This window comes from Bubalus kerabau, chromosome X (genome assembly GCF_029407905.1).
Source record: "Bubalus kerabau isolate K-KA32 ecotype Philippines breed swamp buffalo chromosome X, PCC_UOA_SB_1v2, whole genome shotgun sequence".
Taxonomy (NCBI): Eukaryota; Metazoa; Chordata; class Mammalia; order Artiodactyla; family Bovidae; genus Bubalus; species Bubalus kerabau.
The window spans coordinates 38,964,060-38,985,735 of NC_073647.1; the positions used below are offsets into that span (position 1 = coordinate 38,964,060).

General features: G+C 45.1%; 1 protein-coding gene and 1 long non-coding RNA gene across 2 annotated transcripts; both read left to right on the forward strand.

The window, feature by feature from the left end:
• Window positions 1–6,121: 6,121 nt before the first annotated feature.
• Window positions 6,122–10,463, forward strand: LOC129639871 (uncharacterized). The gene is made up of 3 exons (XR_008708641.1): window positions 6,122–6,324; window positions 10,119–10,172; window positions 10,280–10,463. It is a non-coding gene; the product is annotated as an uncharacterized LOC129639871 (long non-coding RNA).
• Window positions 10,464–10,716: 253 nt separating this feature from the next.
• Window positions 10,717–15,222, forward strand: SLITRK2 (SLIT and NTRK like family member 2). The gene has a single exon (XM_055563345.1). The coding sequence runs from the start codon at window positions 10,756–10,758 to the stop codon at window positions 13,288–13,290; it is 2,535 nt and encodes an 844-aa protein (XP_055419320.1). The 5' UTR covers window positions 10,717–10,755; the 3' UTR covers window positions 13,291–15,222.
• The last annotated feature ends 6,454 nt before the right edge of the window (window positions 15,223–21,676 follow it).

Sequence of the window (21,676 nt, forward strand, 5' to 3'; positions counted from 1 at the left end):
AACTGTCCTTTCTTGCTGTAAAAAATAGTCAACACAATCATTTAGCAATACTGTACACATGTCCTTAAATATTAGTATTTCTACTGAAAATAATCTATTAAAATAAACTTATTCAATATGTTTAAATGATGACAAAGAAGTTATCTAGTTCAAATAGTGCTGTTTCCTGACCTGTACCAACTAGGTCAGTATGTAAACAGGTAAGGGTACAGCATACTGAACTCATTATTCTGAAGCAATGATGTGTAGCAAAGAACAAGCTTGCTTTTCCCTCCTTTCAAAATATTAACAAAGTGACACTGACCCTACTACAGTACTTGAGTTGCCATGGCAATGTCTAGGGTGGGCGACAAATCTGGTGATGATTATGCCTACAATTTTGTCATGGTGTCCTGGAGTTGCCACAGACTGATGTTTTTGAGACACTCCATATGGTTCCTCAACCCCAGATAGACATCAGATTATTTTTCTGAGAGGACATCAAAGATATTTAGGTTATCAAAAGTGTCATAAAATTTGAAGGTTTTTTTTTTTTCTTTTTAATTAGCCTAAGAACCATGGTATGACCAGACAAGTGCAGAAGTTGTTTGATATATGTCCTGGAGTCATTACGTTTGACTTAAAGGTGACCTCAGCTGCAATAATCAGGTAAACCAGAGTGTGTGCCAGGTGGCATTGTAATATCACTTAGATAACTTCCTGGAAGATTAAAAATGGAAGGAAAATTTAAAAGGAACTGATATCACATATGAGTAATAAATCATCAAGATTCAAGGTAAAAAACAATCCTTTCTCCTCTCATTGATTTGCAATGACGGTTGAATGCTGCATCTAGCTATTACTTGGAAATGATTTTATTTACTTTCTAAATCTTACCTTCCGTCTGAATCCATAATTTCTAAACCCTGTTTCATTTTGTGCAAATCACAAGTTCAGGATAGATTTGGAGTGTGTCATTCTTGCTATTTTTGAATATTAACGGCCTTGTCATCTTCACAAATAATGGCTTTTTAAAAATTTCAGAAATACTTAATGCAAATCCTTAGTAGCTGGTCTTCTGACTGTAACTCTTTAGAACTGGGCAACTTGTGTGCAGACACTTTTGAATGTTCCAGCAGAGTCAGCATTAAACTCTCTGCCACAGCACATACTTTACCATATATTTATACTAGCCAAACATAAATACATAAATAAAATAAACAGAACTTAGTACAGAGGATCGACTGCATTATACCACTGCAATAATGTGCAGTGTCAAACCAATAACTTTGGTTTCCTTCTGAGCGCATTAGGTTGTAACTCCAGACCAAAACATAACTTCCAGCTGCAGCGAGATTAATAGGGAAGAATGTGTCAGGATAAATGAAATACTTACTAACGCTGTCCTAAGTCTGATCTGTAAAATCTATGGCTTTTGCAATGTATATTCCCTCCCAAGTCCAGTAAGCTTAAATATGGTTCTAAGTGATGAATCACTCTACTTAGTCACCATGGATGGATGGAGGTCTGGGACCCTCAGCGAACACGTGCCATCACTAAGTGATATTTGATTTGAATACAATCAGTTGAGAGCTGTAAGTTTTACTGTAACTTTGCACCATATGCACTTCTCTTTTCCCTCTATTTCTAGTCTCTCTCTTTTTCTTTACTGCTTCCTTTTCTTTTTTCTGGCTCACTGTTCCTCCTTGGCCCGATTCACTGTATCAGTGTTTTTTAAACTGTGAGATACAACCTATTAGTCCTTTATGAAATCAGTTTAGCAGACCATGGCCAGCAGGTTTTAAAATCAGCTACAAGAGAGTATTTCAGGGTGCATGGCTATGACAAGAGGAATACTGCTTCAGAAACTCTGGTTTCAACCCATGACAGTGCCCTGGGTCATGATGGAAAATACCTTTCTTCACAAAGAGTAGCACCAGTATGTGTTGTCTGCCTCCAGTGATAGTACTTGGGGTCATAGAAGTGGTGGGCAGGCTTCAGGGTGAGGCAGACCAAGAAGCAGGGCATCAGGGAGCCTGGGCTCTTGGTCTTGCTCTGTCGCTAAGTCATCATGTACATTATGTTACTCCATTTTGTTTAAGTGTGAAATAAACATATCATACACACATACCATATATATACATATACACATATACATACATAAAACATATGTATATATATAATAGATAGTATGCATATACTACTTAGTTGCTCAGTTGTGTCTGACTTTGTGCAACCCTATGGACTGTAGCCTGACAGGCTCCTCTGTTCATGGGGTTCTTAAGGCAAGAATAGTGGAATGGGTTTCCATTCCCTTCTCTGGGGGATCTTCCTGACCCACGGATTGAATCCAGGTCTCCTGCATTGCAGGCATATTCTTTACTGTCTGAGCCACCAGGGAAGGCCACACATATAGTACACGTATATAAATATATAACATACTGGTGCTACTGTAAATTGGGAGAAGCCAGGGATGCTTCTAAACACATTAAGTACGCCAGCCCTCCACAGCAAACACTGATCTGATCCAAGAAGTGAACATCCTGATATACACATACATCTATGTATTTGGAAAAAAATCTAGGGAAAAGATGAAATGTTTTCAAGTTTTCATTTGAATGCCTGACATCATACAGCTCCAATGAGAAGAGTAAAACATCTTTCAAATCCTGATTCTATTATCCAATTTCAGGTAAAATGATGCTTTCTCACTAAAACCATTGCTTTGTATCAATTACTTTTTTTAAGAAAGGAGTTTAGGAATTTCTCATTTCAATATTTCACCTCACATATGGGTACTCATCCTTACTGACTCCATAGGACAGGTGGTAGTATCCAGTTTTGCACATGGGGAAACTTAGGGACAGGATCTACCCTGGAATTTGAACCCAGGTCATTGGTCTCCAAGGGTTTGGATATGAGTTTGATTAAAAGACAAACTGCTCTGGGTCCTGGCTCAGCACTATTCCAACCAAGCCAACATGCCTGCCAAAATAATCAAAATAATTGCATTGACTTTAAAAATATCCAGACTTTCAATAGCATCAGAGAACCAACGTCTACAATATCCTTAAAACTATAATTACCAGTATTAACGACATGTCCTCTGTGTCGCATTTCTTTATTTAGGAATTTGTCTGCCTCCGTCTGAACACTTCTTTGAAACCTTTGGTTTAAAGGGACACTATTTTCAGAAAACACCTCACACTGGTCTTAGATTTACTGACTCTGCATGAGGTCTCTACTTGGTCTTATTTTGTAAAATTTTTAAAAGCTTTCCAGCCCTGGATAGTTGTGTAAAGGTGGAAAAGCAGCATTCTCAGGCAAACTGTGTACTTTCAGTAACTGGGCAACATTTGCATTGTCTTGGTAATGTCTTCACATTTCAAAAATTCATCCTATGTGAAGCTTCTAACTTTCTCCTAAATTTAGCTTGAAATTTCAAAAGCCCAAGCAAAATTTAACAAAATTTTCTCTATTGCCCCACCAGCATTGCAATCAGGGATCTCTAAGCCCTTTGGTGACATAAACTCATCAACTGAGTTCAGCAGACAAACACAGAGATGCATTTACAATGCCACTACAGCAAAGAATCAAGAATGCCATTTTTACTAATTTACACACATACATTAATATGCATGTCTTTGATATTCAATTACATCAGGAATTTTCCCTGTAACACAGAAACTTTTAGAAAAATCAGTATGAAACAGCTTTCCAACAAATTGGTACATTTATATCTTCCACACACTTAAAACTCCCTTCTGTAATTATCTATGCAACAACCCTCACAGAAAGTTCTGTATTGCTCCTGATTTTGTGTGCTTGTGTGCATTCAGGGTATCCTTTGAAATAGCTATTCACCTACTTGAAAATGTTATGCTGACAAAAAGTCTGCTCTTTTTCATCTTACTATCAGTGTGGTCTTGTGTAGAAAGGCAGGCTGCTAAGTGCTTTTCTGAAGGCTGATAAAGATATTAGACTTGCTTACAAGGCTGATTAAAACAAACGCATGCCCATTTTACAAGTTTCTGCTGCTGCTGCTGCTGAGTCGCTTCAGTCGTATCCGACTCTGTGCGACCCCATAGATGGCAGCCCATCAGGCTCCCCCGTCCCTGGGATTCTCCAGGCAAGAACATTGGAGTGGGTTGCCATTTCCTTCTCCAGTGCATAAAAGTGAAAAGTGAAAGTGAAGTCGCTCAGTTGTGTCCGACTCTTAGTGACCCCATGGACTGTGGCCTACCAGGCTCCTCCGTCCATGGGATTTTCCAGGCAAGAGTACTGGAGTAGGGTGCCATTGCCTTCTCCATTACAAGTTTCTACTGGACCAAAATAAAATAGCATGTTCCTCATCTTATCTGTATATGTTATGGCTTGTGTGTGTGTCCCCTATAGCGAGGGATACACCACTCTTCTCAGTAAACTGTGTCTTTTTTTCTCAGCATGAATGTGTCATTATTTCTGCCTTTGAATAGCCCCTCAGCTCTGTGCCTTGTAGTTGTTTATAGCCCCCATTAAATGACTACACAAATAGATGACACCGTCCGAAATGAGGTAAAGACAGATGAAGAAACAGTATTAACTGTTCTCAGTAATAACATAATGAGTTCAGGCTGCTGCTATAGTCATAGTGAACAGGTTTTACACAAATAAGGATATTAAAGAAAAGCAATGTTTCTGACTATGTAACTGTAAATAGCCTGCCCATGTGCATATGTGAGAACTCTATTATTCTGAAAGTGCTTGTCTGAATGGCAGGGGAATATCAAAAAGGCTTTCTCAGGACTGAAGTCAATAAAAGGAACAGTAATGCTCCTTACAACCTCAGAGATATATAAGAGAAAATTCTCTGGACTATTACTAAAATAAAGTCTGCCTACGTGCATAAGATTATCAGTAATTTTCTATTAAAGAGGCCCAGAGTGGTCTGCTTAGAAAACCATTAAGAAAAGAAAGCCTAGAAGAGAAGAAAGAAGCACAAAAGATTCCCCAGGGTAAGGACAAGAATGAAGTGGAAGTTTGTGCCAGGAGAAAGTGGTTTAAACGCGCAGGAAATAACCTTGAAACAGACAAATTGTAGTGCAGATTAATTAGCCCAGAGCTAGTTTTTGCTCTAATGTTGCGTCTGTCTCCTCCCCTCAGCTCTCCTTCTCTGCCACCAAGTGAGCGAATTTCTGAAGAACTGGGGTTTTACAGACCCTGTAGAGAGGGAATGAAAAGGATAGGGGACAGTGATGACTCTCCTTACGGCTGCTCTGCTCCAGGACTGAGGGGAGAAAGTCTCGGTGCCAATGCCATCTACTACCTGCTCCCGTCTTCAATGAATACAACTGCAACTTTCTCCCGGAGACCCAGGGAAAGCGGGTGTGGAAGGAATCGCGACGCTCTGGGCTTTTGCGCTTTTCCCTCTGGAGCTACCATGACCCTCGCCTATAGCATCTTCCCGTGATCAAAACACAACCACCTGGACTACTAATCAGAGAGGAAAGAAAGGAGAAAGCAGAAAGGCGGGTGGCCCCAAGTCCGCTCCAGTCGATCCAGGCAACCTCGTGAAGAATGAAAAGAATCAAACGGAACCAGGGATTGGGCCGTGGCGAAAGGCTGGCTCTGGCGGATGCTGGTGTCGCCCGGCTCCACGTTATATGGAAATGCCGTGTTGACTGCTTCGTCAGGGGTCCTTACACATCTGCTCGCGAACGGCGAGCCCCGGGCGCTCACTAGTTAAGGGGGCAGCCGTCCTGGACGGGGCCGGCTCGGAGAGCTGGCCGCTTTCAGTTGTCCATAACTTCCACCCTGAGGTCTCAGTGTCCCCTCGCCTACGGTCCGGACCCCGTGCCATCCTGATGTCACTTGACCGGGTCCGCGCCGAAGCCCCCGGTGAAAGCTGCAGGGGCTGGGCAGATTTCCAGGCGAGAGGGGCCGCCGGGAGGCGGGAGCTGCGCTCCGCGGCACAGGTCAGAGAAGCCGAGCCAGGCTCGTTTGTGGGCCGGTCCATTGCCATCCGGGTGCAGCGCAGTGACACCTGATCTGCGGGGTGATTGATAAGCGCGGGCGAGGGTCCGCCGGCCCGCCCTCCACCTCGCCTGCCTCCTCCCCCTCCCGCCTCCTCCCCGCCTCCCTCCCGGTTCCCTCCCTCCTTCCTGCCGGTAGCGCTGCCCGGCGGCGAGCGGCTCCAGTGGGGATCTGCCTGCCCTTGGGGGCGCCGCCCGCGCTCGCCGCCGAGCCTTTGCTCCCGGGCCGCGCCGGGCTGAGGCCGCGCCGCCTCCCGCGCCTCCTCCCGCGCCTCCCTAGCACGCGGATGCCGGGGGCGCCTCCGGGGGAAGCTCCGGGCGGCGCGTTAGCCGGGTAAGTTCTGAGCACTCGGGGACGCCGCGGCGACGCGGCCGGCCAGCCGGCTCCCCCGGCAGAGGGAACGGGCGGGGAAAGACGGCGCGATCCGCCGAGGACCGCGCGCGGGTGGCCGGCCGTTCCCGCTCCGGCTGCCCGGCCCCGAGACCGTCCGTCCGCTCGGGCGGGCGGGGTCCGGCTCCGGGCGTCGCGCGGCCACCGCTCGGGCGGAGGACGCAGCGACCAGGGCCCGGGAAGGGGGCGGCGCGGCGCGAGCGGCCGTCGCGGCGATGGAGACGCGAGAGCAGGAGAGGGCTGCGTGAGCGGTCGGGCCCGGGGCCCGGCCTCGGGGGACTCGCCGGATTCCTGGGTCCCGAGAAGAGCTCTCGAGAAAGGCTGGGCCGCGGGAGGCGGAGCGGGGGCCGAAGGCTGCTGGCTGGCGGGCGGCGGAAGCCCCCTCCCCTGGCCGGCCGGGCTCCGTGAAGCCCCTGGCGGCCGGAGAGGAGGAGGGCTGCGCGCACGCTCGCACTTGCCGCCGGCGGCCCCGAAGACCCGAGCCCCGCTTCACTTGGGAAGATGGGAGGGAGACCGAGGCGGCGGAGTCCCAGTTTCTCCCTCCATCGCCCCCGCGGGGACAGGGAGCGTTTGCCCGATTTTAGCGTCCGCCTCTGCCTCCCGCGTGCTCCGCGTTCACTTGGCCCCTTTCCGCCGCCCCGGGAGCCGCTGTCCCCGGCGGGGAGCCGCGGCGGCGCTTCCCGACTCGCGGGGCTGAAGGAAACTTCCTTAAAGTGCTTTCCGGCGTGGAGGCTGATTTGTTCCCCGTCACTGTGTTTGGGGGAAGCTGCTGCAGCAGCCCGGGGCCCGGCGGGAGATGCGGCAGTGGTGGGAGGGTCCACCGACCCGCGTCTGAAGCCAACCACGGGAGGGGACCGCTGCGGCCCCCGCGGGGTCCCCAGTGCCGCTCCCCCAGGCAGCCTACCGCGTCGTCTCCCTCGCCCCGTGATGTCGAGGACTTCAACCGCCTCCGTCATCCATTGACGAACCCCCGCCCTAATTCCTGGTAGATGCTGTCCTAAAACTGTATTGACAGAGTCATCCGTCTCCTGCAGGAAATTACGATCTTTGGAAACTAAAACTCATATTTGGTATTTCACTTTCAAAATTTTTGTTTTTAAGAACACATTTCAGTAAATCACCACCACCACCAATTCACGGTAAGCAGGAGTGAGTTTTTTGGAGAACTGCTGGCCTGGGACTCAGAATCCCTGGGTTCTGTTTCTAATTTTATAGATTCTTGAACTTTAGCAAGTCAGCACTTCCCCTGGTTGAGGAAATGTCCTCATCTAGAAAATGAATCTGATTGCAAAGGTATTGTCCAGCTCTCATGTTGGCTTCCACTTCAGTGAAATATTAACCTAATTAATAAATGTTTGTTATATGAATGACTGAATAAACCATCTCTCTCTAGGAACTCTATATATTTAACATTTGGAAATATGTAGAAACAAATGCCCCTCTGCTCTGGAAGGCAGTTTAATCGTGCTGGCACTGCACCATTCCACTGGCAATGATGTAGTTGCCAGGGTGGGTGGGAGGCTATGCCCTCCCCCTCTGGGGCAGTTCCTCTACTGTTGCCCTTTAGCAGAGAAAAGGGAAATTTGAGGGCCCAGAAGGAAACAGTGTTGCCCAAGGTGAAGCCAGAATTACTGGATGGGGATGGGCTTTTCCCAAAAAGGAGGGGAAAGGCGAAGGCCTGTGACCAATTGTGGAGGAGACTGGCCAAAGCCACAGGTTGCTTGAAAGCTGTTTATAAACTAGCAAGCCCTTCTTGGGGAGGGAAAAACTTGTCTGGGTGGGACAATTCTAGGACATCAGCTTCACAGGAAAGGAGGAGGGGAGAGGCAGGGGGCTTGCTGTTCTCTGAAGGCTGATGACCTCTGCCAGAACCTCTCTGCCACCCTTCGCCCAGCCATGGGACCCTGTGTGGACTGTGGCAGGCAGGGCCCAGCAGGCAGGGAAGAATCAGCTGAAGTGTCTGGCTGGACTGGCACATAGCTCGGTCAACTCTTCCCATTCTCTTCCATCCATTACTTTTGCTGCCTCATCTCCCCCATTCCCACCAGAGGCAGTCCCTGGCCCTTCTGGGCCATGGGCAGACATTCCCATTTTGCAAATGGACTCCAACTGCGCAACTTAAAAGTTGCCTTAAAAGGGGACCTTAAGATAATTAGGGGAAAACAGAGATACTGAAGGCAAAAAGCCAACACCTTGCCAATAATAATCCTGAGGAAAGGTTATCCGAATGCAATTGATTATCAGACCTGGGAGGGGCCGAATAGTCCACCCCCTTGTGCCAGTGGGAACTGGAAGATCCAGAAACAAAGCGACACACCCGGCAACAGAACTGAACCAGAGGCCTGGTCTCCTGAGTCTCAGGCCAGGACTCAGGTCATCCCTTTTCTTTCTCAGAAGCCAGTCTTCCTGCATCGGCGGCTTCTGTCCCCCTGGGTCCCTGGCTCCTGCAGCCTGGAGGGCTCTGCACCCTTGTGGACTGGACTCCCAGCTAAGGCGCAGCCTGGCCGTGCCTGTCTGACACCCACCCCTCTTCTTCTTCCTTCAGGCTAAGAGTACACGTTTAAACCTCATTATTTGGCTAAGTATAAACCTCGGGGAGAAGGGTTTTGTTGTTTATCCCAGTCTATAGGCTAACGTTGTTGGGCTGGCTGTCAGAATCCAGGCAAATATCTGGCCAGTCACCACCCAGAAAGTAATTTTCTGCGCACTGAAACAAAGCTCTGAATGCAAAGCATAGAACCCCCGGGAGAACTCCTCGTCCTCCCACACAGGCTCACTGGTGCACACACAGGCCGCTCTCCGCACCAAGAGCATCTCAGCTAGGAGGCTGGCAGGCGGCCTCAGTTCTGTAGCAAAGAGGCGCGCGAGCGCGGGCGCGCGCACACACGCGCGCGCGCGCGCACACACACACACACACACACACACACACACGGAAGATGGGACACACTCGGAAGATTTGACACACACACACACAGAGTCCTGTAGCAAAGAGGCACACACACACACGTAAGATTTCACACACACGGAAGATGGGACCCCTGCTCCAGAATCTGGAATGAGACACCAACATCCCCGCCCCCCAACCCCAAGTCCCAGTGGAAGGGCCGGGAGGGAGGGGCAGGTGGAAGAAACCACTCGGAAGGGCCCAAGGCGTCCCGGCGGTGCCAACCCCATAGTGGGGCCGCTCCTGGAGAACCCCCTCTCCAGGAGCTCCGCCAGCCACCCGCCGCCCGCCGGGCTGGAGGTGGAGGAGTTCAGAAGCAACTGACGCAGCCGGGATTCGAGCTTGGCGAAGCCACTCGCTGGGAAGGGAAGCGTCTGCCCCTCCCTCCCCCGCCGCGCGCCCTCGCTCCCCGGCCTGCCCCCTCCCCCGTGACGTCACCCCAGCCCTGTCCCGGGTAACCCGCAAAGCCTCTCAAATTCAAACTGCCAGGCGCACTGCTGCCACTGCCGCGGGACTGGAAGTGAGCGCCCAGGCTCGGCCGTCGCCGCCGCCAGCCGACCGGGCCGGCCGGCTTCGCCAGCTCCGTGCGCAGTCGCACCCCCCGGGATCCCCGGGGACTCAGCTGCCCGCCGCTCGGAGCGTCCTCGGCCTCTCCTGTCGCCTGCCATATTTCGAATTCGTGCGCACCCCCACCTCCCCACCCCCCAGCAAAATTAAATCAACCGGCAGAAAACAGCATCCCTCCGGAAGCACCGGCGTCCCCTTTTACCTTGCTCTTCCTCTCTTTCTGAAGATGCTAAACTACCGGCGGACTGCAGAGGAGAGGGGTCCCGTCTTCTCCTGATGCGTGAGTAACCGACCCCCGCCCCAGCACCCCGCGCTGTCTTTGCTCGTCCACCCTCTCTCCTCCCCTCGCCGCCAGTCCCCTGATTTTCCCACCCCCTTTTTGCGCAGTTTAAAAAAAACAAAACAACAACAAAAAAAAAGTAGAGCAATTTCTGCTGCGAGCCCAGGACGGTCAAGCCGCCCGAGATAGCTTCAAGATATCCCCCAGGGGCGGAGGAGGAGGCGATGGGCTGGATTTAGTAGGACAACTCGGTTACTAATGACTCCGTGGCTGGCTGCGACCCGCAGGGAAATCAGGTGCAAGCATGTGGGTGCCGGGACGCGTGGGTGGGTCGGTGGGTTGGTGGGCCGGGGGTGGGGAGGGGAGGGGAGGAGAGCAGAAACCGCTGGGGAAAAAAAAACGCAATGATTTCATTCTGCCTCGCTGCCCACTTCCCGCCGTCTTCCTCCCTCCCACGCCGCCCCCTCGCTTTGCCATTTTAATCGGGCCTCCGTGTTTCTTTCTCCCCCGCCTCCCGCTCTCTCTCGCCCCCCGCCCAAGGTTTGCCTGTAGGTACCTGAGCTGACCCCGACGGCGCCTAAAGATGCTGAGCGGCGTCTGGTTCCTCAGCGTGTTAACCGTGGCCGGGATCTTAGAGACGGAGAGTCGCAAAACTGCCAAAGACATTTGCAAGATCCGCTGCCTGTGCGAAGAGAAGGAGAACGTCCTGAATATTAACTGCGAAAACAAAGGATTTACAACGGTCAGCCTGCTCCAGCCCCCCCAGTACCGAATCTATCAGCTCTTCCTCAATGGCAACCTCCTGACCAGACTGTACCCCAACGAGTTCGTCAACTACTCCAACGCTGTGACTCTCCACCTGGGCAACAACGGGCTGCAGGAGATCCGTACAGGGGCGTTCAGTGGGCTGAAGACCCTGAAGAGGCTGCACCTCAACAACAACAAGCTCGAGGTGCTGAGGGAGGACACCTTCCTGGGCCTAGAGAGCCTGGAGTATCTGCAGGCCGACTACAATTACATCAGCGCCATCGAGGCGGGGGCCTTCAGCAAGCTGAACAAGCTCAAAGTGCTCATCCTGAATGACAACCTCCTTCTGTCGCTGCCCAGCAATGTGTTCCGCTTCGTCCTGCTGACCCACCTAGACCTGCGAGGGAACCGGCTGAAACTGATGCCTTTCGCGGGGGTCCTCGAGCACATCGGGGGCATCATGGAGATCCAGCTGGAGGAGAACCCCTGGAACTGCACATGCGACTTACTTCCACTCAAGGCCTGGCTGGACACCATCACCGTTTTCGTGGGGGAGATTGTCTGTGAAACCCCTTTCCGCTTGCACGGTAAAGATGTCACCCAGCTGACCAGGCAAGATCTCTGCCCCAGAAAAAGTACTGGCGACTCGGCTCAGAGGGGTGGCCACGCCGACACACACATCCCGAGGCTGTCACCTACCCTGAATCCTGCTCTCAACCCGACCCGGGCTCCAAAAGCCAGCCGGCCACCCAAAATGAGAAACCGTCCCACCCCCCGGGTCACAGTGTCGAAGGACAGGCAGAGCTTTGGCCCCATCATGGTGTACCAGACCAAGTCCCCAGTGCCCCTCACCTGCCCCAGCAGCTGTGTCTGCACCTCTCAGAGCTCCGACAACGGGCTGAACGTCAACTGCCAAGAACGGAAGTTCACCAACATCTCCGACCTGCAGCCCAAACCCACCAGTCCAAAGAAACTCTACCTGACAGGGAACTATCTTCAAATGGTCTATAAGAACGACCTCTTAGAATACAGTTCTTTGGATTTGCTGCATCTAGGCAACAATAGGATTGCAGTCATTCAGGAAGGTGCCTTCACAAACCTGACCAGTTTACGCAGACTTTATCTAAATGGCAATTACCTTGAAGTGCTGTTTCCGGCTATGTTTGATGGGCTGCAGAGCTTGCAGTATCTCTATTTAGAGTATAATGTCATTAAGGAAATTAAGCCGCTGACCTTTGATGCTTTGATTAACCTACAGCTGCTGTTTCTGAATAACAACCTGCTACGGTCCCTGCCTGATAACATATTTGGGGGCACGGCCCTCACCAGGCTGAATCTGAGAAACAACCATTTTTCTCACCTGCCAGTGAAAGGAGTTCTAGATCAGCTTCCGGCTTTTATCCAGATTGATCTCCAAGAGAACCCCTGGGACTGCACCTGTGACATCATGGGACTGAAGGATTGGACAGAGCATGCCAATTCCCCTGTCATCATCAACGAGGTGACCTGTGAATCTCCCGCGAAACACGCCGGGGAGATCCTGAAGTTTCTGGGGAGGGAGGCAATCTGTCCAGATGGTCCGAACTTGTCAGACGGAACCGTTTTGTCAATGAATCACAACACAGACACACCTCGCTCGCTCAGTGTGTCTCCCAGTTCCTACCCTGAACTGCACACTGAAGTTCCACTTTCCGTCTTGATTTTAGGATTGCTGGTTGTCTTTATCTTATCTGTCTGTTTTGGCGCTGGCTTATTTGTCTTTGTCCTGAAACGCCGGAAGCGGGTACCCAGTGTTCCCAGGAGTGCTAACAACTTAGATGTAAGTTCCTTCCAGTTACAGTACGGCTCTTACAACACTGAGACCCAGGATAAAGCAGACGGCCACGTCTATAACTACATCCCTCCACCTGTGGGCCAGATGTGCCAAAACCCCATCTACATGCAGAAGGAAGGAGACCCGGTGGCCTATTACCGAAACCTGCAAGAATTCAGTTACAGCAACCTGGAGGAGAAGAAAGAAGAGCCAGCCACACTTGCTTACACTATCAGTGCCACAGAGCTTCTGGAAAAGCAGGCCCCGAGAGAGCCCGAGCTGCTGTATCAGAATATCGCTGAGCGGGTCAAGGAGCTGCCCAGTGCGGGACTTGTCCACTATAACTTTTGTACCTTACCTAAAAGGCAGTTCACCCCTTCCTATGAATCTCGACGCCAAAACCAAGACAGAATCAATAAAACCGTTTTATATGGAACTCCTAGGAAATGCTTTGTGGGGCAGTCCAAAGCAGACCACCCTTTACTGCAAGCTAAGCCGCAATCAGAACCAGACTACCTCGAAGTTCTGGAAAAACAAACTGCAATCAGTCAGCTGTGAAAGGAAATCATTGACAACCCTCTGGCATCAAAGGATGCTGCTCCAAACTCTTGGAGGCTGGGCGTTTGCTTTTGTGTGTGTCTGTTCTCCCTTTCTCAGCCTCAGTGGGGGACTTTGAAGATGTTTGGGGGATGGGGTGAAGCAATGATACTGCTTTTTCAAGTTTTCCTTTAAATTATTTCTCTCTTGCTCTCCTCCCTCCCCCACCTTCCCCCCACTTCTCTCCTTAGGAATCATCATTGAACATGAATGTTTCTACAGTGCATTTTTTCATATACTTTATGGTTGTGTTTCCTTTTTCTTCTTTTATTTTTCCAGTGTGGGAATGGGAAGAGGAGATTATAGTGAATGAAGAAACAGTAAGCAAACTTTTAAAATGAAAATGGATATTTAGTGTATTTTGTAGAAGATCTCCAAAGATCTTTTGAGACTATAAATTCTTTTGTAAATAGCGATATATGGTATTTCGAACTTCAGTTACCAAGCATAGCCACTGGGCATCACTTCTTCATGTTAAAGTGCCTTTGCACTTTAAGTACATTACTTAAATGTTGCTTTTAGCTTTGATAAATTGAACATATTTTAATGTGTTGTATTTTTGAAATTAAAAACACTGTAAAATAGATTGAAATGTCAGCTATATTAAGTCAACGTACAGTTTGCTTGAGTTATAGAAACCAGCTTGTCATCAAATGATTCTAGTTCTAGGACTTTATAGATTTAACTGTAAAATGTTTCCTTTCCTTTGGGTTTGTTCTAAATGATTTTATTTAAGTCAACTAAGGGGATTTAACAGTGGACTAGAGGTAATAAACCACCTCAGTTGGGATTAGTAATTCATTAATAAAATATATTTAACCCAATATCAGAGTGAATTGAACAATTAATGCCCTTCCGTAAATCATTATTTTACACTAACGTGGTCAGTGTTTTAGATTATTTTCCTAATTAAAGAGTACATTACACAACTTGTAATATATTTTTCCTGCATTAAATTAGATATTTTTATATTTAAATGAAAGAGTCTGTATTTCTAACTTTTTAATTGAAATTAATATTTTTTCTGCCTATTGAAACATTTTCTATAAACACACACCAGTAGAGGCCGCCACACACCTCATTTAATAAAGACATACGAGCCATTAAATGCCTTGAAGGAAGACTTCAAAGGTGAGATTTAAACGTCCCAAGTAAGTTCTCTGCAAATTCAAGGCAACAGAGACAAATCTATACGTTACTTGCTATTTCTTTTAGGATTAAAGGTTAGACTCAGAATCCATCTCAATTTTCCCATTTTCAGAGAAAGCAGTGTTTTCCTCTTGAGTTTATGGAAGCGTTAACAGGGAGCTATCAAATGATGTACCCTGTGTGTCTCCAACGCAATTAATAAATGCCTAAATGGAGAAAGTAGCCATCTTTTCTTCCCCTGCCTTCTTCAGGCAAGTGTTGCTTGAATTTTTCCTTGGCTTGACCAAGCTTTTCGTTTTGGTGTTAGAATTAAAATGATTTGAATTAACCAAGTCTACATAACATTTATGAAGCCTTATTAGCCTGTAAATAATTTTTAGATGCAAATATTATTGTGTGATTTAAACAAACAGCCCTTCTTTACAACAAAAAATAGTTTTGTTTTGTCTATTGTAAATCCTTATGCAACTGGGGTGGTGATCTGCATATAAAGTAGTCCAGCTTTTCAGTTCCTTATTAAAGCAATTGATGGCATCTGAAAGAAGCACACTGTTTCCTTTTCATAAATAGGTTACTGCACATAATAATCCTTTATTATCATGTGGAGATTGAAGTGGATCCTGATGACTTACTTTTAAAGCTTTAAAATGACTAATAGTTTATTGTCTGTCACTATAAACAATTCATGTGATAGGCTTTCAATTAGAAATTACTTAAATCCAAATTATTTGGATTAATAGCTACTGGTGCAAAATCGTTTTTTTTAACAATAGAAGGTAATTGTGTATATATAAATGTAAAGGGCATTCAGGAAAGTAAATGCCTTTAATACCCTAAAATCTCTGAACATCTACAGTGACAAGCTTACGTGTTCATTCTTTGATTAGAGATCATAATTCTTATTTAAATCCATTAGATTGACGTTTAAAATGGTGGGCTGAAATGATCTACAGGAAGGTTAATGTCCAGAGATTTTACATTTCATAGAAGAGCAGCAAGAGTGATATGCCAGTTGAACTTGGAGATAGCTCCCGGAAACCATCTCCTCTTATATATGTAAGAATTACAAAAGGACTGTCAGGTCTGCTCTCATTTGGTGCAATGATAAATACAGAACACTGAGGTAGGTATTTGAGGGAATGATTATGAAGGCAAATTAATATCCATCTTCTATTAAGAGAGTTTTTTGGTTTAAACTGTATGCCTAGAACCACTGATATGGTGATTCCACTTCAATGTTCGTATTCTCCTGAAAATAAAGTCATTCCTGTAAAATACTAGTCTCTATAGAAAAACTAATTCATTCATTTTAAGCAGAGATTGCTTACTATTCATTTAGTTACATGATTTTAGAGCGGCCTCCTGGAAGAACTCAGATTCATAAACTCTTTTGCTTAATAACTATGGTTTAATTTTAAATTCTCATGCTTCTTAGATGTGTACTTTATTTTGTTTTAGGTTTTAAGATGAAATTGTTTGAATGTGGTCCAGACTATTTCATTTAAAGGCATAAAACACCATATACTGTGAAGCTTTATTTTTTTAATGCAATCACAAACACTTTATGTTTTTTAACTTATTAGCATCCCCACTGATTGTATTGTTTTGCTTTATCCATTCAAGTGCTTTAAAACATATTTTATTTTAGGATTTTTATTTTTATCTCCTACAGCTGGATTTTGCTATTTCACTTTTATTTCACATGCAGCTTGTAATGGGTATGAGCACAAGCACAGTGAAATGGTTCCAGCCAGCAGAATGTGATCTCCCCTGGCCCTGCCTGAAACAGATCTGTATATCTGGCAAATGGTAATTCCCTCTGATTCTAGCTCTTAATTAGTTCCTTCTGCTGTTTCTGAATATACCTGTGTCTAAGTTTGTATCAAAACTCTCAAAAGCACCACTTCTCAGTCTGGACACAATTGCCAAAAGTCTAATTCGCTTCTGGACTTTGGTCAACCTGTGTGCCTTGTTACTTCCCTCCAGCAGTTGGTGAGTAAGGAAATGACCCTTCAGTTTCCTCTGCTTTATCCTCTGGCCTCTAAGGTGATTTAATTTTTCTAAATATTTTCATTTCATCAAGGGCTCTATATTCTATGGATTTTACAAAAAGGGTCTAATGAAAAAGAGGGACATTCTGTGATTTCTCAGACTCTGGAAATTCATTTTGGCTGTACACATTTCAGAAACATAACTGGATTGGAAGCTAGACTGAAGGAAGTCTTCTAGACAATTCTCCTAATCCAGTCATTTCTTCATTCATTCACTAAGTAATTGAGTGCTTGCTTCCTAGGGGCCAGGCTTTGTGCTGTGTGCTAAGAGGGTGAAGAGATACAGTAGTCAGGATCTCTGTCCACCCGCTCACCCCCACACCCTGCAGAGAGCTTAGTACTAAAAAAAGGAGAACCTTATCTGAATGACCATCACCTGAAAAAACAGTGGGGACAGCAGTGAAATGCAGGAAGTTGAGTTTTTGAAGATGATTTTGTGCAATGAAGTATAACACTGACACATCATGTGCTAGCTACTGTGTAACCACCATTAACATCATTTTAGAGTTACACAGTTAAACAGGGAGAACACCCACAAAAATAAAAACAAATTTCTGCAGAACAGGGCCCAATATTATGGCCTGAAAATAGCTATATACTTCTGCTATCTAAAGATGTACATTATAAAGATGAATCCCCAAATTGTAAATACAAAAAATCACAAACATACTTATAATTTTGGAATATCCATGTTTTAAAGGCAGTATTGACTTTCTATTGCAGTGGCTTAAAATATAACATCTTGGCTTAAGTGTCTTTTACAAAGACAATAAGACACCTAAATCCTGAGAGAAAATTAAGTACTGTATATAGGTGTACTTTGCTTCCCACAATGGTTGTGCAAAAAGTCACATATAAATTAAAGTTTTATAAGTTAAATTGTATTTTAAAAGCATTAGGAGAGCTGCCATTTAGAGGAAACTTGTGAATCAATCTTTTTATAAGGCAGAAAACCATTTTATAATACAAATAATCTGTCTAATTTATCTTTTTTGTATGTTTGGAGTTTCAATATCGACTTTGCTTAAAACACAGCCCACCTGCATAATAAGAGTGTGTTTTTCCAGTGCTGCTTGTGCTACCAGTTTCTTGGTTGCTAAGGGCTTATACTTGAAAATCCGCTGCAGTTTTGTGTGACTGGAGCTATGAAGCGATTCTCTGAGGGCGCAGTAGCATTCCTGAACAGTCCGAGTAGCCAACCCATTTCAATTCCATTGACCACAGGACTTTTCTGCTCCGCAGCATCTTCTCTGTCAGACGTGGCCATGATTCATTAGATGGTAGAGTGACTCCTGTATTCACATCCTATAAAGTGCTTAGAGTCACAGGTTTTATAATAAATATATGTGACCATGTAAACATATTAAACTGCATGTGTGTTGTAATTTTTTAGCAGTATTTTAGCTTGAAAGTACTTGTACAAATACTGTTAGATTTAGTTGCAAATAGTTGTTCTCAAATTACTGGAATAAATGGAAAATGAAATGCACTCTCGTGTAAATAGACTTCTGTGCCAAATAGTGACATTGTTTCAAAAAAATGAGTGCCATATTTTGGGCTGTTAATAGGGAAAATGAAATATTGAAAATGTGATCAAATGATACTGTGTTTTATTGGATAAACTTTATATAAAATTCTTTTTATGCTATAGTTAGCTTTCAGTTAATAAATATTCACTAAAAATGAACATTTGAATTAGTTAGAAAAATTCTTTAGACTCTTGAGAAGAGTTGATGACAAAGTATTGCTGGAACCATTCTCTTTGCCTTGGTCTATACTGTTCAAATATTTACAAATTAAGGTCTTCTTTGTATGATTAGAATTTACATATTAAGGGCAAATGTCCTTTTAAAAACATACTAATACTTTTCTATGACTACCCATTGGTATCAGCCTTAAAAAATTAAAAGTAGAAAGAACAATAAAACAATTCAAATTGAGATCTCTCTAGGAATTGAAAGTCTGATTTCACACTGCCTTCACCACACACACCAACCCACACAACAGCCAACTGTTTTTCATTACAAAGTTCTGTCTAATACCATAGGTGATTTAATACTTTTATATCTATAAAATGAGAAAGATTGGCATGCAAATCCAAGAAATAGAAATTATGAATTCATTAAAGAAGATGTTATAACTGTATTCACAGAGACTAGAGTCAAAACGAGTGAGAGAGAGATGCATTTGTTGCTGTAATCATGGTAATACTATAGCAAAGTGACTTATTTGGTATTTGCATTGGTTGGACATCAGAATATATCTGCCAGGTATGCTTCATCCACAAATGTACAACAAAGGATTTGAGATTTGTGTGATTAACAAGAGGATTTGCAACTAATTATCCCCTCTTTAGATTATTAATTTACTGTCTTCACCATATATTCAGATTATTCATATGGCCTTCACAAGTCTGTGACAACAATTGGAATAGTCTCATTCTAGAGTGTTTTAATGAAGAATGAGAGTTGGTGCTTAGTACAGGAAATTATCTCATCCAAGTGAAAGCTGCTCAGTCGTGTCTGACTCTTTGTAACCCCATGGACTATATAGTCCATGGAATTCTCCAGTCCAGAATACTGGATTGGGTAGCCTTTCCCTTCTCCAGGGGATCTTCCCAACCCAGGGATTGAATGCAGCTCTCCCACATTGCAGGCGGATTCTTTACCAGCTGAGCCACAAGAAAGATAAGTTGAAATGGAATGGGAATGAAAGGGATATACAGCCCCCCATTCTGAACACATGTCATATCAGACAGCAAATCATATGTGCCTGTTGATCCTGGGAAAAGACCATCAAAATAGATGTTGTCATTACTGAATGGAGGCTGGAAATGCACCTGATCCATATTTCCCTGGGCAACAGTATGTGATTAGTTATACATCATTTTTATTAATTTGATTTTTCAACCATTATTTTGTGTTTGCTATCAACATTACCCTAAAAAGGAACATTAGAGGTAATTATCTGTCAGATCTAGTTACCTGGCATTTTGGGATACATTTGATCTTAACAGAATGTTGGGTACAACATCAAATATAAGGTAATTTCTGGCTCACAAAGTGACTGTTGGGCAAATAGGAGAGGTGAATGGGGTGTGCTCTGGGTAATCTTTAGCCAAGTTGCTCACTCCTCAAGCCCCTTTCCCTTTCACAGCATTAACACCTGCCATAGTGATTTGGAATATATAACCCTTCAATAAATATTTCCATAATGAATGAATGAATAATACTGGCTCTCATGTGAACACTGAAGAAGGGTGAAAAACTGAAGGATCTAAGTTCAAAGCAATTGTAATGGGTTTTTAGCTGTTCCAGGAAGTCCTAAACAAATATTTACTGGAACGATTTTCAGAGCTTATGAAGAACACACACATGCACACTGTGATGATGGTAGAGAAGTTACGGTAACACACAGCTAAGATCCAAAGTTTATTACATGCCGGCAGGCCCAATTTTAAGTGATACCCGAATCTGTCTATTGAACCCAGTGATCGCATTCTAGACTTAAAAGTAGCTTTACTGCTGAGCACGGAGATTTCCTTGTTATTGGCTTTTGGAATCAGGAGATTCCGAGTTGAGAGAAAATAAACTCCCTGACAAAGCTTGAATGATGATTCAGAGCTTATCATTTAGGTCTTCCTAGGACCTGTGTGTCGGAGAAGGCAATGGCACCCCACTCCAGTACTCTTGCCTGGAAAATCCCATGGACGGAGGAGCCTGGCAGGCTGCAGTCCATGGGGTCGCTAAGAGTCAGACACGACTGAGCGACTTCACTTTCACTTTTCACTTTCATGCATTGGAGAAGGAAACGGCAACCCACTCCAGTGTTCTTGCCTGGAGAATCCCAGGGATGGAGGGGCCTAGTGGGCTGCCATCTATGGGGTCTCACAGAGTCAGACACGACTGAAGCGACTTAGCAGCAGCAGCAGGACCTGTGTGTTTGGTTTGTTTCTTAAGTCTTCCGTATAGAAGAGAAATTCTTTGTGTTCAGACTACATTAAGTCATATTTCTGTCAGAACACAGTTGTTTCATAAAGTCCGACTTGTCCAGAAAAGAACCTAGAGGTGGTGTTTCATAACAGAGTCCCAGGATCTGAGGTTCTGATCTTTGTACAGCTAAGAAGCTGTGAGGATAAGTCATAGTTCTCACTGGGTCTCAGTTTTCCTATCTGGAGCAGTGTTGGCCTGTATGAACTCAATGGATATGCTCTGATTCTAGGTTATTTGGGGAGTGACTGCTACACACAAAATGGACAATGCATGAAGGCAATTATTCAGGTACTTCAAGCCTGAAAATCTCTTACCCTTCTCCTTTCCAGTGTCTAATTTGGACACAGCCATCTCTGATTTTATTTTTTACAAGATTCAAATGTAACATTTGTCTGAGGTTAGTTTATCTTCCTAAAGCTTGACTTTTAAAATGTTTAAAACATTTTTCTTCTTGGTAAATCACAACATTCTACTGCTTTGGGGGGAGGGGAGGAAGGTGATGGGATTTTTCATTTAGCTGTTTGGTAGGGGGAGTTTTCTGTGGGGCTTATTCTGTGTGATAATTAGGAAAGTTAAACTATGAATCTCTCTAGGAAAATCATATTATCACATTTCAGGGCACAAAGCAGTTTTCCCATTTGGTTTGTTCATCATCCTACCCTTTTATCCAACACTGCCAAGTTTCTTATCATCAAGGAAACTGACAGACCCTTGGACAATTCAGTTGAGCTTCAGAAATTCAACTATTCATTCCAGTTAGCAAAGCTCTTAGCTGACAAGTGTATTTGGCTTCTAACTGATCATAGACTTCAGCCATAGTTTTATTTCTGGGCCACTGTGTCTCTAGTTGGCCAGATTGATTTTAACTGGAAACAAAAAAACAAAGCCCTCAATCCTGTAATACTCAGCTGACATAAATTTTGCAAGGGTAAAAAAGAGAAGCAAACATTTACTCAAAAACTTCCTCTGCTTTCCAGGTGTCTGAAGGGCTTATTAAAAGCCTTAGTGAATGAAAGGAAAACCCATCTACACTTTGCTTTCTGTTTTCTTCTGTCATGTTACAGAAGGTTGTGGAAAAGGACATGTAGACTATCTTGTCTAAGCCATTCTCTTAAAAGATTTAAAAAATAGGATGCCACTGAGATACTAATGATT